The sequence below is a fragment of the Oncorhynchus keta genome, chromosome 19 (assembly GCF_023373465.1).
Source record: "Oncorhynchus keta strain PuntledgeMale-10-30-2019 chromosome 19, Oket_V2, whole genome shotgun sequence".
NCBI classification, from domain to species: Eukaryota; Metazoa; Chordata; class Actinopteri; order Salmoniformes; family Salmonidae; genus Oncorhynchus; species Oncorhynchus keta.
The window spans coordinates 82794029-82807320 of NC_068439.1; the positions used below are offsets into that span (position 1 = coordinate 82794029).

Consider the following 13292-nt stretch of genomic DNA (forward strand, 5'->3'; position numbering starts at 1 on the left):
AGCCTATAACTCTCTGTGTTCTGTAAATTGACGTGAGGCCCATGGGGTCCGTGGCCAGTTGTGGGTCGGTGTTGATATTGTGTCGAATGAATCGGAACCTACATGTTTCTTTACAGGGCCCCATGGGACAGGAGGGCCCCACCAACCCACTGGTATATGTAACATAAGTTACTGTTTATTATAAGATGTTATAATAATGGCTAATAGATAACAAGTTATAAAGCATTATATCTGCACGTAGAGTGTTACTGTATTATCATTTTCTATTGTTTTAGTTGCGGTTCTGACTTTTTCTACAATTGTTACGTTACAGCCTTATTCTAAAGTTGATTAAATATTTTTCTCATCAATCTACATAAAATACCCCATAATGACATCACAATACCCCATAATGACATCACAATACCCCATAATGAAAATCACAATACCCCATAATGACATCACAATATCGCATAATGACATCACAATACCCCATAATGACAAAGCATAAACAGATTTTTTGAAATTCTTGCAAATGTATTACAAATAAAAAACTGATATCACATTTACATAAGTATTCAGACATTTTAAGCAATACTTTGTTGAAGCACTTTTGGCAGCGATTACAGCATTTAGTCTTCTTGGTTAGGATGCTACAAGCTTGGCACACCTCTAATTGGGGAGGTTCTCCCATTCTTCTCTGCAGATCCTCTCAAGCTCTGTCAGGTTGGATGGGGAGAGTTGCTGCACAGTTATTTTCAGGTCTCTCTAGAGATGTTGGATCGGGTTCAAATTCGAGCTCTAGCTGGGCCACTCAAAGACATTCAGAGACTTGTCCCGAAGCCACTCCAGCATTGTCTTGGCTTTGTGCTTAGGGTCGTTGTCCTGTTGAGAGGTCAACGTTCGCCCCTTCGACCTCATGGCTTGATTTATGCTCTGACATGCACTGTCAACTGTGAGACCTTATATAGACAGGCCTTTTCCAAATCATGTCCAATCAATTGAATTTACCACAGGTGGACTCTAATCAAGTTGTAGAAACATTTCAAGGATGATCAATCGAAAACAGGATGCACCTGAGCTCCATTTCGAGTCTAAGGGTCTGAATACTTATGTAAATAATGTATTTCTGAAACTAGTTTTCGCTTTGTCGTTATGGGGTATTTGGGGCTTTGTCGTTATGGGGTATTTGGGGCTTTGTCGTTATGGGGTATTTGGGGCTTTGTCGTTATGGGGTATTTGGGGCTTTGTCGTTATGGGGTATTTGGGGCTTTGTCGTTATGGGGTATTTGGGGCTTTGTCGTTATGGGGTATTTGGGGCTTTGTCGTTATGGGGTATTTGGGGCTTTGTCGTTATGGGGTATTTGGGGCTTTGTCGTTATGGGGTATTTGGGGCTTTGTCGTTATGGGGTATTTGGGGCTTTGTCGTTATGGGGTATTTGGGGCTTTGTCGTTATGGGGTATTTGGGGCTTTGTCGTTATGGGGTATTTGGGGCTTTGTCGTTATGGGGTATTTGGGGCTTTGTCGTTATGGGGTATTTGGGGCTTTGTCGTTATGGGGTATTTTATATAAATTGATGAGGAAAACATGTATTTAATCGACTTTAGAATAAGGCTGTAACGTAACAAAATGTGGAACAAGGCTGAATACTTTCCGAATGCGCTCTGATCAACTGTTGGTATTTTCTCTATAAATAATGACTTAACTTTATTAGGGTAATAGCAAAATAAATCATATTTTGTGAATGATTGATGTGCTGTAGCTATTATTAGGCTTAGCTACTGCAGCTCAATGAAGGCGGGGCTCCAACGTATTCCAACAGTTGAACTTGAGGTGGCGAAGAATGTAGATCTACCAGAGTTACTCCTTTAACCTAACAATATAACGCTTATCTCTATAAAACATATACTCTGATCGAAGATTAACCAATTAGCCTCCTTCTAATTTGGTCTCGGTATAGCAGTAGTACCCAGTATGACAAGGGAAAAATAAATGTGTGTCGAGAACAAGGTAAAAATCTGTTGTTCTGCCCCCTGAACAAGGCAGTTAACCCACGGTTCCCCGGTAGGCTGTCATTGTAAATAATAATTTGTTCTTGCCTGGTTAACTAAAGGTTCTGTCGTTGTCACGGTTTCTCTAGGGCTAGGCCTAAGCTTCTTTTACTTTAGATGTATTTAATATTAATAGCGTACAGCGGATGCCTAGGTCTACCGGCCTATATTCATTCAATGCCTTGATGCACTTGTGCTTAAATCTCAGACAGCTGAACCGTGAGGTGAATCATTTGGCCAATATCACGTGTGGTCCTTCTGTAGCTCAGTTGATAGAGCATGGCGCTTGTAACGCCAGGGTAGTGGGTTCGATCCCCGGGACCACCCATACGTAGAATGTATGCACACATGACTGTAAGTCGCTTTGGATAAAAGCGTCTGCTAAATGGCATATATTATTATATTATATTATTTTATTGATGGCGCTGCAGTCAGAGGTTTCTTTCTCTTCCCTTTTGACTCTGGAAGCTGAACGGGTCTCTCTGATCAGAACGGGTCTCTCAGAACGGGTCTCTCTGATCAGAACGGGTCTCTCAGAACGGGTCTCTCAGATCTGAACGGGTCTCTCAGATCAAAACGGGTCTCTCAGATCTGAACGGGTCTCTCAGATCAGAACGGGTCTCTCAGATCTGAACGGGTCTCTCAGAACGGGTCTCTCTGATCAGAACGGGTCTCTCTGATCAGAACGGGTCTCTCTGATCAGAACGGGTCTCTCAGATCTGAACGGGTCTCTCTGATCAGAACGGGTCTCTCTAATCAGAACTGGTCTCTCTGATCAGAACGGGTCTCTCTGATCTGAACGGGTCTCTCTGATCTGAACGGGTCTCTCAGAACGGGTCTCTCTGATCAGAACGGGTCTCTCGGGTCAGAACGGATCGCTCAGATTTGAACGGTCTCTCAGAGCTGAACGGGTTGCTAAGATCAGAATGGGTCTCTCAGATCAGAACGGGTCTCTCAGATCTGAACCGGCATGGGCCTGTTTGGGTCTGTTTTTCCACAGGCCTTTTCGTAATGGGTGGACCCGTTCGGAACGGCCTGGTGGTGGCCCAGCAGAAAGTCCAGGATCCAGTTGCATAGGGAGGTGTTCAGTCCCAGGGTCCTGAGCTTGGTGATGAGCTTGGAGGGGACTATGGTGTTGAATGCTGAGCTGTAGTCAATGAACAGCATTCTTACATAGGTGTTCCTTGTCTCCACGTGGGTGATGGGGGTGTGGAGTGCAATAGAGATTCCATTCTTTGTGGATTTGTTGGGGCGGTATGCAAATTGGAAGTGTTAACCTTTTTTAAGGTCTTACATTGGCTATGGACAGCAAGATCACACAACAGTTCCGGAACAGTCGTTTGGAACAGCTGGTGCACTCATGGATAGATCAGTGTTGTTTGCCTCGAAATGAGTATTGAAGACATTTAACTAATCTGGTAGGCCTGCGTTGCTTGGCAGCTCGCGGCTGGGCTTCCCTTTGTAATACGTGATAGTTTCCAAGCCCTGCCACATCCACTGAGCATCAGAGGCGACGTAATAAGATTTTCTCTTAGTCCTGTATTGACTCTTTGCCTGTTTGATGGCGCATCGGAGGTCGTAGCAGGATTTCTTATAATCGTCCAGCTCATTGAAAGTGGTCGGTCCTCTTTTTCCTGTAGTCCACTAACATCACTCTAACTTCAGGTTAGAGTCCCGCTCATTGAAAGCGGCAGCTTTAGCCTTTAGCTCAGTGTGGATGTTGCCTGTAATCCATGGCTTCTGGTTGGGGTATGTACGTACGGTCACTGTGGGGACGACGTCGTCGTCGATGCACTTATTTATGAAGCCGGTAACTGGTTTGGTAAACTCCTCACTGCCATCGGATGAATCCTGGAACATATTCCAGTCTTTGCAAAACATACCTGTAGTTTAGTATCCGCTTCATCAGACCACTTGTGTATTGAACATGTCACTGATACTTCCTATTTGAGTTTTTGCTTGTAAGCAGGAAGTAGGATGATTGGGCCATGATCTGATTTGTCAAAGGGATGGCAAGGGAGGGCCTTGTATCTGTTTCTGTGTGTGTAGTAAAAGTGATCTAGAGTTTTGTCGCCTCTAGTTTCACAGGTGACATGTTTCACAGGTGACACGCTGTTTTGGTCAGAGTTGGTAAAACAGATGACATTTTCCCTGCGTTAAAATCCCTGGCCACTAGAAACACCACCTCTGGATGGGAATCTTCTTGTTTGCTTATGGCGCTATGCACCTCGTTGAGTGCGGTCTTAGTACCAGCATCGGTTTGTGGTGGTAAATAAACCACGACAAAAAATATAGATGAAAGCTCTCTTGGTAGATAGTGTGGTCTACAGTTTATCATCAGGTATTCTAATACAGGCGAGCCAAAAACTTGAGACTTCCTCATTAATAACATTAGAGATCACACACCGCTCTTCCCCGCATCGTACTCGAGTCTGCCGTCCAAGTCTTGACTCTGCGTAGAAAACCCAACAAGATGTATGTTATCCATGTCCTCGTTCAGGCATGACTCATAGAAATTACATAAGAGAGTTAGTTTTTTTTTTTTAAAGGTTGATAGGATAGTCTCGATAGGAGCTCATCCAGTTTATTCTCCAGTGACTGAACGTTCGCCAATAGAACAGAGGGAAATGGCCGTCTATTTGCTCGCCGACGTAGTCTCGTCAGGATGTCGCCTCTCTCTTGCAACCGCTTCCTCTTTCGAGTCCCGGCGATTAGAGCCTGGGTCCTGAGTAAACAGAACTGGTCGATGTAGACATTTTCATCCAAATTGAGTTTACTGATAGCTTCTGGACATCGGAACAGCAATGTTTTTTGTCATTAGGAAATGATGGCAGAGATGCAAAAAAAAAAAGTCACGATCAGCATTGAAAAACAGACTCAAAATAGCAGAATTGTCAGACGGCCACTATCCACTGCAGTGCCATCTTTCTTTATCAGGTCAATATAGTCATTGTCCTATAATCTTATGTTTCTCTCTGTCTGCAGTTACCAGAACCAGAGACTGGACATGGTGAGTGATAAACCTTAATTAAGAATATCCTAGAAATAGAATATCTGGTGGTATCAAGTGTATGTCTAAAAGACACAGCTTTTAGCTTCTCTCCTTCTCTCATCCCCTCTCCCCTTTTATTCCTGTTCTCTCATCCCCTCTCCCCTCTTATTCCTCTTCTCTCATCCCTTCTCCCCTTTTATTCCTGTTCTCTCATCCCCTCTTATTCCTGTTCTCTCCTTCTCTCATCCCCTCTTATTCCTCTTCTCTCATCCCCTTTTATTCCTGTTCTCTCATCCCCTCTCCCCTTTTATTCCTGTTCTCTCATCCCCTCTCCACTCTTATTCTTGTTCTCTCATCTCATCTCCCCTCTTATTCCTCTTCTCTCATCCCCTTTTATTCCTGTTCTCTCATCCCCTCTCCCCTTTTATTCCTGTTCTCTCATCCCCTCTCCCCTTTTATTCCTGTTTTCTCATCCCCTCTCCCCTTTTATTCCTGTTCTCTCATCCCCTCTCCCCTTTTATTCCTGTTCTCTCATCCCCTCTCCCCTTTTATTCTTGCTCTCTCATCCCCTCTCCCCTTTTATTCCTGTTCTCTCATCCCCTCTTATTCCTGTTCTCTCATCCCCTCTCCCCTTTTATTCCTGTTCTCTCATCCCCTCTCCCCTCTTATTCCTGTTCTCTCATCCCCTCTCCCCTTTTATTCCTGTTCTCTCATCCCCTCTCCCTCTTATTCCTGTTCTCTCATCCCCTCTCCCCTCTTATTCCTGTTCTCTCATCCCCTCTTATTCCTGTTCTCTCATCCCCTCTCCCCTTTTATTCCTGTTCTCTCATCCCCTCTCCCCTTTTATTCCTGTTCTCTCATCCCCTCCCCTTTTATTCTTGCTCTCTCATCCCCTCTCCCCTTTTATTCTTGTTCTCTCATCCCCTCTCCCCTTTTATTCTTGCTCTCTCATCCCCTCTCCCCTTTTATTCTTGCTCTCTCATCCCCTCTCCCCTTTTATTCTTGTTCTCTCATCCCCTCTCCCCTTTTATTCCTGTTCTCTCATCCCCTCTCCCTTTTATTCTTGCTCTCTCATCCCCTCTCCCCTTTTATTCTTGCTCTCTCATCCCCTCTCCCCTTTTATTCCTGTTCTCTCATCCCCTCTCCCCTCTTATTCCTGTTCTCTCATCCCCTCTTATTCCTGTTCTCTCATCCCCTTTTATTCCTGTTCTCTCATCCCCTCTACACTTTTATTCTTGCTCTCTCTTCCCTCTCCCCTTTTATTCTTGCTCTCTCATCCCCTCTCCCCTTTTATTCCTGTTCTCTCATCCCCTCTCCACTTTTATTCTTGCTCTCTCATCCCCTCTCCCCTTTTATTCTTGCTCTCTCATCCCCTCTCCCCTTTTATTCCTGTTCTCTCATCCCCTCTTATTCCTGTTCTCTCATCCCCTCTCCCCTTTTATTCCTGTTCTCTCATCCCCTCTCCCCTCTTATTCCTGTTCTCTCATCCCCTCTCCCCTTTTATTCCTGTTCTCTCATCCCCTCTCCCCTCTTATTCCTGTTCTCTCATCCCCTCTCCCCTCTTATTCCTGTTCTCTCATCCCCTCTTATTCCTGTTCTCTCATCCCCTTTTATTCCTGTTCTCTCATCCCCTCTCCCCTTTTATTCCTGTTCTCTCATCCCCTCTCCCCTTTTATTCTTGTTCTCTCATCCCCTCTCCCCTTTTATTCCTGTTCTCTCATCCCCTCTCCACTTTTATTCTTGCTCTCTCATCCCCTCTCCCCTTTTATTCTTGCTCTCTCATCCCCTCTCCCCTCTGAAAACCAGCCCCGCCAGACAAGCCCCTGCATCTCACCGGCCCTAAAGCCCAGGCCGGCCCTACGACCCAGGCCGGCCCTACGACCCAGGCCGGCCCTACGACCCAGGCCGGCCCTACGACCCAGGCCGGCCCTACGACCCAGGCCGGCCCTACGACCCAGGCCGGCCCTACGACCCAGGCCGGCCCTACGACCCAGGCCGGCCCTACAGCCCAGGCCCGCCCCACTGCAGAGCTAGACCGTTCAGATGATAAGGTGTACCAGGCGGTCATGGAGCTGGTCCAGGTGGTGGTGCAGCTGAAGAACGATGTGAACACACTACAGCCGGAGGAGTACATTACTGTCATCAAGGTAAGACACAGAGCTGCTGACTTCAAACACTGTATGATAGTAGTAATGCAGTAGCTATAAGCTATATATACAGCTGCATTATAAAGGTGAAACGGTCTTCTCTCTCTGCAGTCTGTAGGGCTGACCTTAAGGAGTCTGATACGCAGTGTGGATGATATTCTGCCGACCCTCCATAAGTCCATTAGGACAGAGGTAAGAGCGATTATATATCATATTATTAAGCAGAAACCAGACCAGCGTCCAGACTGTAGTGTAATATCTCATCCACTCTTCTGTCCTCTCCTCTCCTCTCTCATATGTCCCCCTGGTCAATTTGAACAACGACATGTCAGAGTTGACAAACTATTTCCTGTCTCCTCTTCCCCACTCCCTCTCTCCCTCTCTTCTCTCCCCTCTCCTCCCCCTGGTCAGATTGAGGGCACCCAGAAGCTGTTGACGAACTATTTCCTGTCTCCTCTTCCCCACTCCCTCTCTCCCTCTCTTCTCTCCCCTCTCCTCCCCCTGGTCAGATTGAGGGCACCCAGAAGCTGTTGACGAACTATTCCCTGTCTCCTCTTCCCCACTCCCTCTCTCCCTCTCTCCCTTCTCTCCTCCCCCTGGTCAGATCGAGGGCACCCAGAAGCTGTTGAACAATGACATGTCAGAGTTGATCAGTAAGATGCGTCTGGCCCAGCAGAACGCCATCACCTCGTTGAAGGAAGAGTGTAAGAAACAGATGCTGACTGCAGCACACAACCTGGCCATGGATGGGAAGAACCTTCTGGATGCTGTGGACCAGGCCAGGGTCAGGGCCAACCTGGCCAAGCCCAAACCGGAGACCCAATAGTGGGGTAAATACCCACGGGACACCCACTTCTTCTTTTTTTTTTTAAACTGGAGGACGGGTCAGAGCCAAGTATGTTGCGACTGAATGGATGGACTTGGCAGTACAGTGGTCAAGGTTCCATTTTAAGTTGAATTAAGTGTGTCAGAATTCAAACTATCAGAAAAGATGACTTTCACTTTTTATTTTGTAATTGGTGTTGTGATTTCTGTATCATCTCGTGTCTTGAATTGTATCGGTTATTTTAAATAGTTTCTCTATCTGTTTAGGTATCCAGGTTAATTTACTGCTAGGTTATTTTCACATGTTTCTAGTAATACTGGCCAGATCAATAGATTTATTAATTTGCATATGTGTCGTTTCATGGAATGTGTAATATTTGTTTCTAGACTAAGAGTTTGACCAAATAGATATAATACCCATTACCTTTCTGTTTTTACATCAGGTTTGTAGTATATTACATTTAACTGACAGTATTGTATTTTTTAAAAATATTTTTAATATAAGTAAAAGTATGTTTTCTGTGCTATGATAGAGAATTTAGGAAAGTTAGGAAAATGGCAGTTAATATTTGAATATCCTGCACCCTTCAATGTTTCCCCCTCATCTTGTATTCATCTGTATCATCATGGATAGAGACAATGGACCAATCTTAAATAAACATGTCAGACACTGTGACAAAACAAGACCTTGGGGGACTATACGTCTTTAGTCAAGAAGGAATTAGTTACATATAATTGATCTTTAGATGGTCAGTCATATATCTGTTGAAATTATTATTATTATTTCATGTTAAGTGGGGGGAAAAAATGAAAAAACTGGAAAATTATATCTGCATAAAGCCATTTGATCTTGGTGCTATCTGCTATCCAATCACAAGCATGAACCAATACAGGCGAACCAATCAGAACACGTCTTTACCATCTCCCTCCTAAGTATGGTTGTAATTGGCTGGTCAAGCCAACAATAATGGAACGCAAGCAACAAAACAACAACACACTGTTCGGTGATGACAACAAGTACTCTGTAATACATCTAATGAAAGGTGTTCCTTTCTATTCTATCTAAATTAGTATTCATCTATCATTTATGTATTCAAATAGCTATAGTCTTCTTTAAAACTTAAATGTGTATTAGATTGAACCCAGATTGACATTTCAGAGCCATAAGGTTCTATCTACCTGTGATTGCACCCCCCCTAATAAAACTTGTTTTTACAAATGTCTCAAGATTTTTGATACTCTGTACTTGTGCTACCTTTAAGGTCACGACCTTACTGGGTTACGAAAGAAGAATTCACATCAAAACATTTCTGAGATCAAGGCTGTGAAAACTTTAATACTCAATATCTCAGAACTAAGTTTTGTGTTTGTGCCGATAGAATATTTATAGTCCCAACGTTACAAAAATTATAATTTGTGTCGTAAATGTTATTAACAAACAGTTTTTGGTGTTTTGTTTGGAGGATGTTCCCATTTTCTTACGTTAGGTCAATGTAAAGACTTCAATCAGTACTCTTGGTGGAAATGTTAAATCAGTTACTAAAATCTGACATTTTCATTCCTATCGACTCCCAAATTCCCAAAACATGCGTTTCTGTTTATACAGTATTTATTACCACAACAGCATGTGTTTGATATTGTTATGAAGCAGTACATTGGTAGTGCCAGTCATTCACCTAGTTACTTCCTCAGTTGTGTTTATTCCTATGTGGAACAGAAAGCTTCCACTAGAGAGGGCGTTTGCACTGTTGCTATGCCGACGGTCTTTTGCCCGACGGTCTTCTTCCTGCTTGGATACGATGTTCCGTAACAGTTAATCATCTTCCTAAACTATCATTTTTCTGCAAAAAAACAACAACCTGGTGGTTCAAGTTACTGCACAGCGTTGTTGTAGTGCTAGTTCCACTGTGCCAGCCTGCTCCGGGGGCAGAAGGTAGAGGTCAGGTCTACTGGCCCTAGGTGATGCCAGCCAGTCTTGTGCCAGGAATAGTAGATCTTAAGCCCAGACCCCAGATCCTAAATCATGCCGGCCAGGCATGGTAGATCTCAGGCCCAGACCCCTGGTCCTAAATCATGCTGGCCAGCCAGGGAGGGAGGAAGAGTCTAGGTCCTAAATCATGCTGGCCAGCCAGGGAGGGAGGAACAGTCTATGTCCTATATCATGCTGGCCAGGTAGGGAGGAAGAGTCCAGGTCCTATATCATGCTGGCCAGGAAGGAAGGAAGAGTCCAGGTCCTATATCATGCTGGCCAGGAAGGAAGGAAGAGTCCAGGTCCTATATCATGCTGGCCAGGAAGGAAGGAAGAGTCCAGGTCCTATATCATGCTGGCCAGCCTGGTAGGAAGGAAGAGTCCAGGTCCTATATCATGCTGGCCAGGTAAGAAGGAAGAGTCCAGGTCCTATATCATAATGGCCAGGTAAGAAGGAAGAGTCCATGTCATATATCATGCTGGCCTGCCAGGGAGGGAGGAAGAGTCCAGGTCCTATATCATGCTGGCCAGCCAGGTAGGAAGGAAGAGTCCAGGTCCTATATCATGCTGGCAAGGTAGGAAGGAAGAGTCCAGGTCCTATATCATGCTGGCCAGCCAGGTAGGAAGGAAGTGTCCAGGTCCTATATCATGCTGGCCAGGTAGGAAGGAAAGATCCAGGTCCTATATCATGCTGGCCAACCAGGTAGGAAGGAAGAATCCAGGTCCTATATCATGCTGGCCAGCCAGGGAGGGAGGAAGTGTCCAGGTCCTATATCATGCTGGCCAGCCAGGGAGGAAGTGTCTAGGTCCTATATCATGATGGCCAGGTAGGAAGGAAGAGTCCAGGTCCTATATCATGCTGGCCAGCCAGGTAGGAAGGAAGTGCCCAGGGCCTATATCATGCCAGCCAGCCAGCCAGGGAGGGAGGAAGATCCAGGTCCTATATCATGCTGGCCAACCAGGTAGGAAGGAAGAGGCCAGGTCCTATATCATGCTGGCCAGCCAGAGAGGGAGGAAGAGCCCAGGGCCTATATCATGCCAGCCAGCTAGCCAGGGAGGGAGGAAGAGTCCAGGTCCTATATCATGCTGGCCAGCCAGGTAGGAAGGAAGTATCCAGGTCCTATATCATGCTGGCCAGCCAGGTAGGAAGGAAAGATCCAGGTCCTATATCATGCTGGCCAGCCAGGTAGGAAGGAAGAGGCCAGGTCCTATATCATGCTGGCCAGGGAGGTAGGAAGAGTCCAGGTGCTATATCATGCTGGCCAGCCAGGGAGGAAGTGTCTAGGTCCTATATCATGCTGGCCAGCCAGGTAGGAAGGAAGAGGCCAGGTTCTATATCATGCTGGCCAGGGAGGTTGGAAGAGTCCAGGTGCTATATCATGCTGGCCAGCCAGAGAGGGAGGAAGAGGCCAGGGCCTATATCATGCCAGCCAGCCAGGGAGGGAGGAAGAGTCCAGGTCCTATATCATGCTGGCCAGCCAGGTAGGAAGGAAGTGTCCAGGTCCTAAATCATGCTGGCCAGCCAGGGAGGAAGGAAGTGTCCAGGTCCTATATCATGCTGGCCAGCCAGGTAGAAAGGAAGTGTCCAGGTCCTATATCATGCTGGCCAGGTAGGAAGGAAAGATCCAGGTACTATATCATGCTGGCCAACCAGGTAGGAAGGAAGAATCAAGGTCCTATATCATGCTGGCCAGCCAGGGATGGAGGAAGTGTCCAGGTCCTATATCATGCTGGCCAGCCAGGAATGAAGGAAGTGTCCAGGTCCTATATCATGCTGGCCAGCCAGGTAGGAAGGAAGAGGCCAGGTCCTATATCATGCTGGCCATGGAGGTAGGAAGAGTTCAGGTGCTATATCATGCTGGCCAGCCAGAGAGGGAGGAAGAGGCCAGGGCCTATATCATGCCAGCCAGCCAGGGAGGGAGGAAGAGTCCAGGTCCTATATCATGCTGGCCAGCCAGGTAGGAAGGAAGTGTCCAGGTCCTAAATCATGCTGGCCAGCCAGGGAGGAAGGAAGTGTCCAGGTCCTATATCATGCTGGCCAGCCAGGTAGAAAGGAAGTGTCCAGGTCCTATATCATGCTGGCCAGGTAGGAAGAAAAGATCCAGGTACTATATCATGCTGGCCAACCAGGTAGGAAGGAAGAATCAAGGTCCTATATCATGCTGGCCAGCCAGGTAGGAAGGAAGAGGCCAGGTCCTATATCATGCTGGCCAGGGAGGTAGGAAGAGTCCAGGTGCTATATCATGCTGGCCAGCCAGGGAGGAAGTGTCTAGGTCCTATATCATGCTGGGCAGCCAGGGAGGAAGTGTCTAGGTCCTATATCATGCTGGCCAGCCAGGTAGGAAGGAAGAGGCCAGGTCCTATATCATGCTGGCCAGGGACGTAGGAAGAGTCCAGGTGCTATATCATGCTGGCCAGCCAGAGAGGGAGGAAGAGGCCAGGGCCTATATCATGCCAGCCAGCCAGGGTGGGAGGAAGAGTCCAGGTCCTATATCATGCTGGCCAGCCAGGTAGGAAGGAAGGAAGTGTCCAGGTCCTATATCATGCTTGCCAGCCAGGGAGGGAGGAAGTGTCCAGGTCCTATATCATGCTGGCCAGCCAGGGAGGAAGTGTCTAGGTCCTATATCATGCTGGCCAGCCAGGTAGGAATGAAGGAAGTGTCCAGGTCCTATATCATGCTGGCCAGCAAGGTAGGAAGGAAGTGTCCAGGTCCTATATCATGCTGGCCAGCCAGGTAGGAAGGAAGTGTCCAGGTCCTATATCATGCTGGCCAGCCGGGTAGGAAGGAAGTGTCCAGGTTCTATATCATGCTGGCCAGGTAGGAAGGAAGAGTCCAGGTCCTATATCCTGCTGGCCAGGTAGGAAGGAAGAGTCCAGGTCCTATATCATGCTGGCCAGGTAGGAAGGAAGAGTCCAGGTTCTATATCATGCTGGCCAGCTAGGGAGGGAGGAAGTGGCCAGGTCCTATATCATGCTGGCCAGCCAGGGAGGAAGTGTCTAGGTCCTATATCATGCTGGCCAGCCAGGTAGGAAGGAAGGAAGTGTCCAGGTCCTATATCATGCTGGCCAGCAATGTAGGAAGGAAGTGTCCAGGTCCTATATCATGCTGGCCAGCCAGGTAGGAAGGAAGTGTCCAGGTCCTATATCATGCTGGCCAGCCGGGTAGGAAGGAAGTGTCCAGGTCCTATATCATGCTGGCCAGGTAGGAAGGAAGAGTCCAGGTCCTATATCATGCTGGCCAGGTAGGAAGGAAGAGTCCAGGTGCTATATCCTGCTGGCCAGGTAGGAAGGAAGAGTCCAGGTCCTATATCATGCTGGCCAGAGAGGG

General features: G+C 46.8%; 1 protein-coding gene and 1 long non-coding RNA gene across 3 annotated transcripts in view; both read left to right on the top strand.

The window, feature by feature from the left end:
- LOC118377755 (protein-tyrosine kinase 2-beta-like) overlaps positions 1-9218 on the top strand; it is a 75477-nt gene extending 66259 nt beyond the window's left edge. Inside the window, exons 25-28 of the mRNA XM_052471593.1 lie at positions 5017-5041; positions 6830-7170; positions 7282-7362; positions 7775-9218. Coding sequence (XP_052327553.1) covers positions 5017-5041; positions 6830-7170; positions 7282-7362; positions 7775-7996 — 669 coding nt within the window. The 3' untranslated portion in view covers positions 7997-9218. The remainder of the gene's footprint in view (positions 1-5016; positions 5042-6829; positions 7171-7281; positions 7363-7774) is intronic.
- A 96-nt stretch (positions 9219-9314) lies between these two features.
- Positions 9315-13286, top strand: LOC127909540 (uncharacterized). 2 transcript variants are annotated; one of them, XR_008071781.1, is made up of 3 exons: positions 9315-11081; positions 11126-13145; positions 13186-13286. It is a non-coding gene; the product is annotated as an uncharacterized LOC127909540 (long non-coding RNA). The 2 variants fall into 2 exon arrangements; XR_008071782.1 differs by lacking the exon at positions 13186-13286 and having other exon boundaries at positions 11126-12237; positions 12278-12337.
- Positions 13287-13292: the final 6 nt, after the last annotated feature.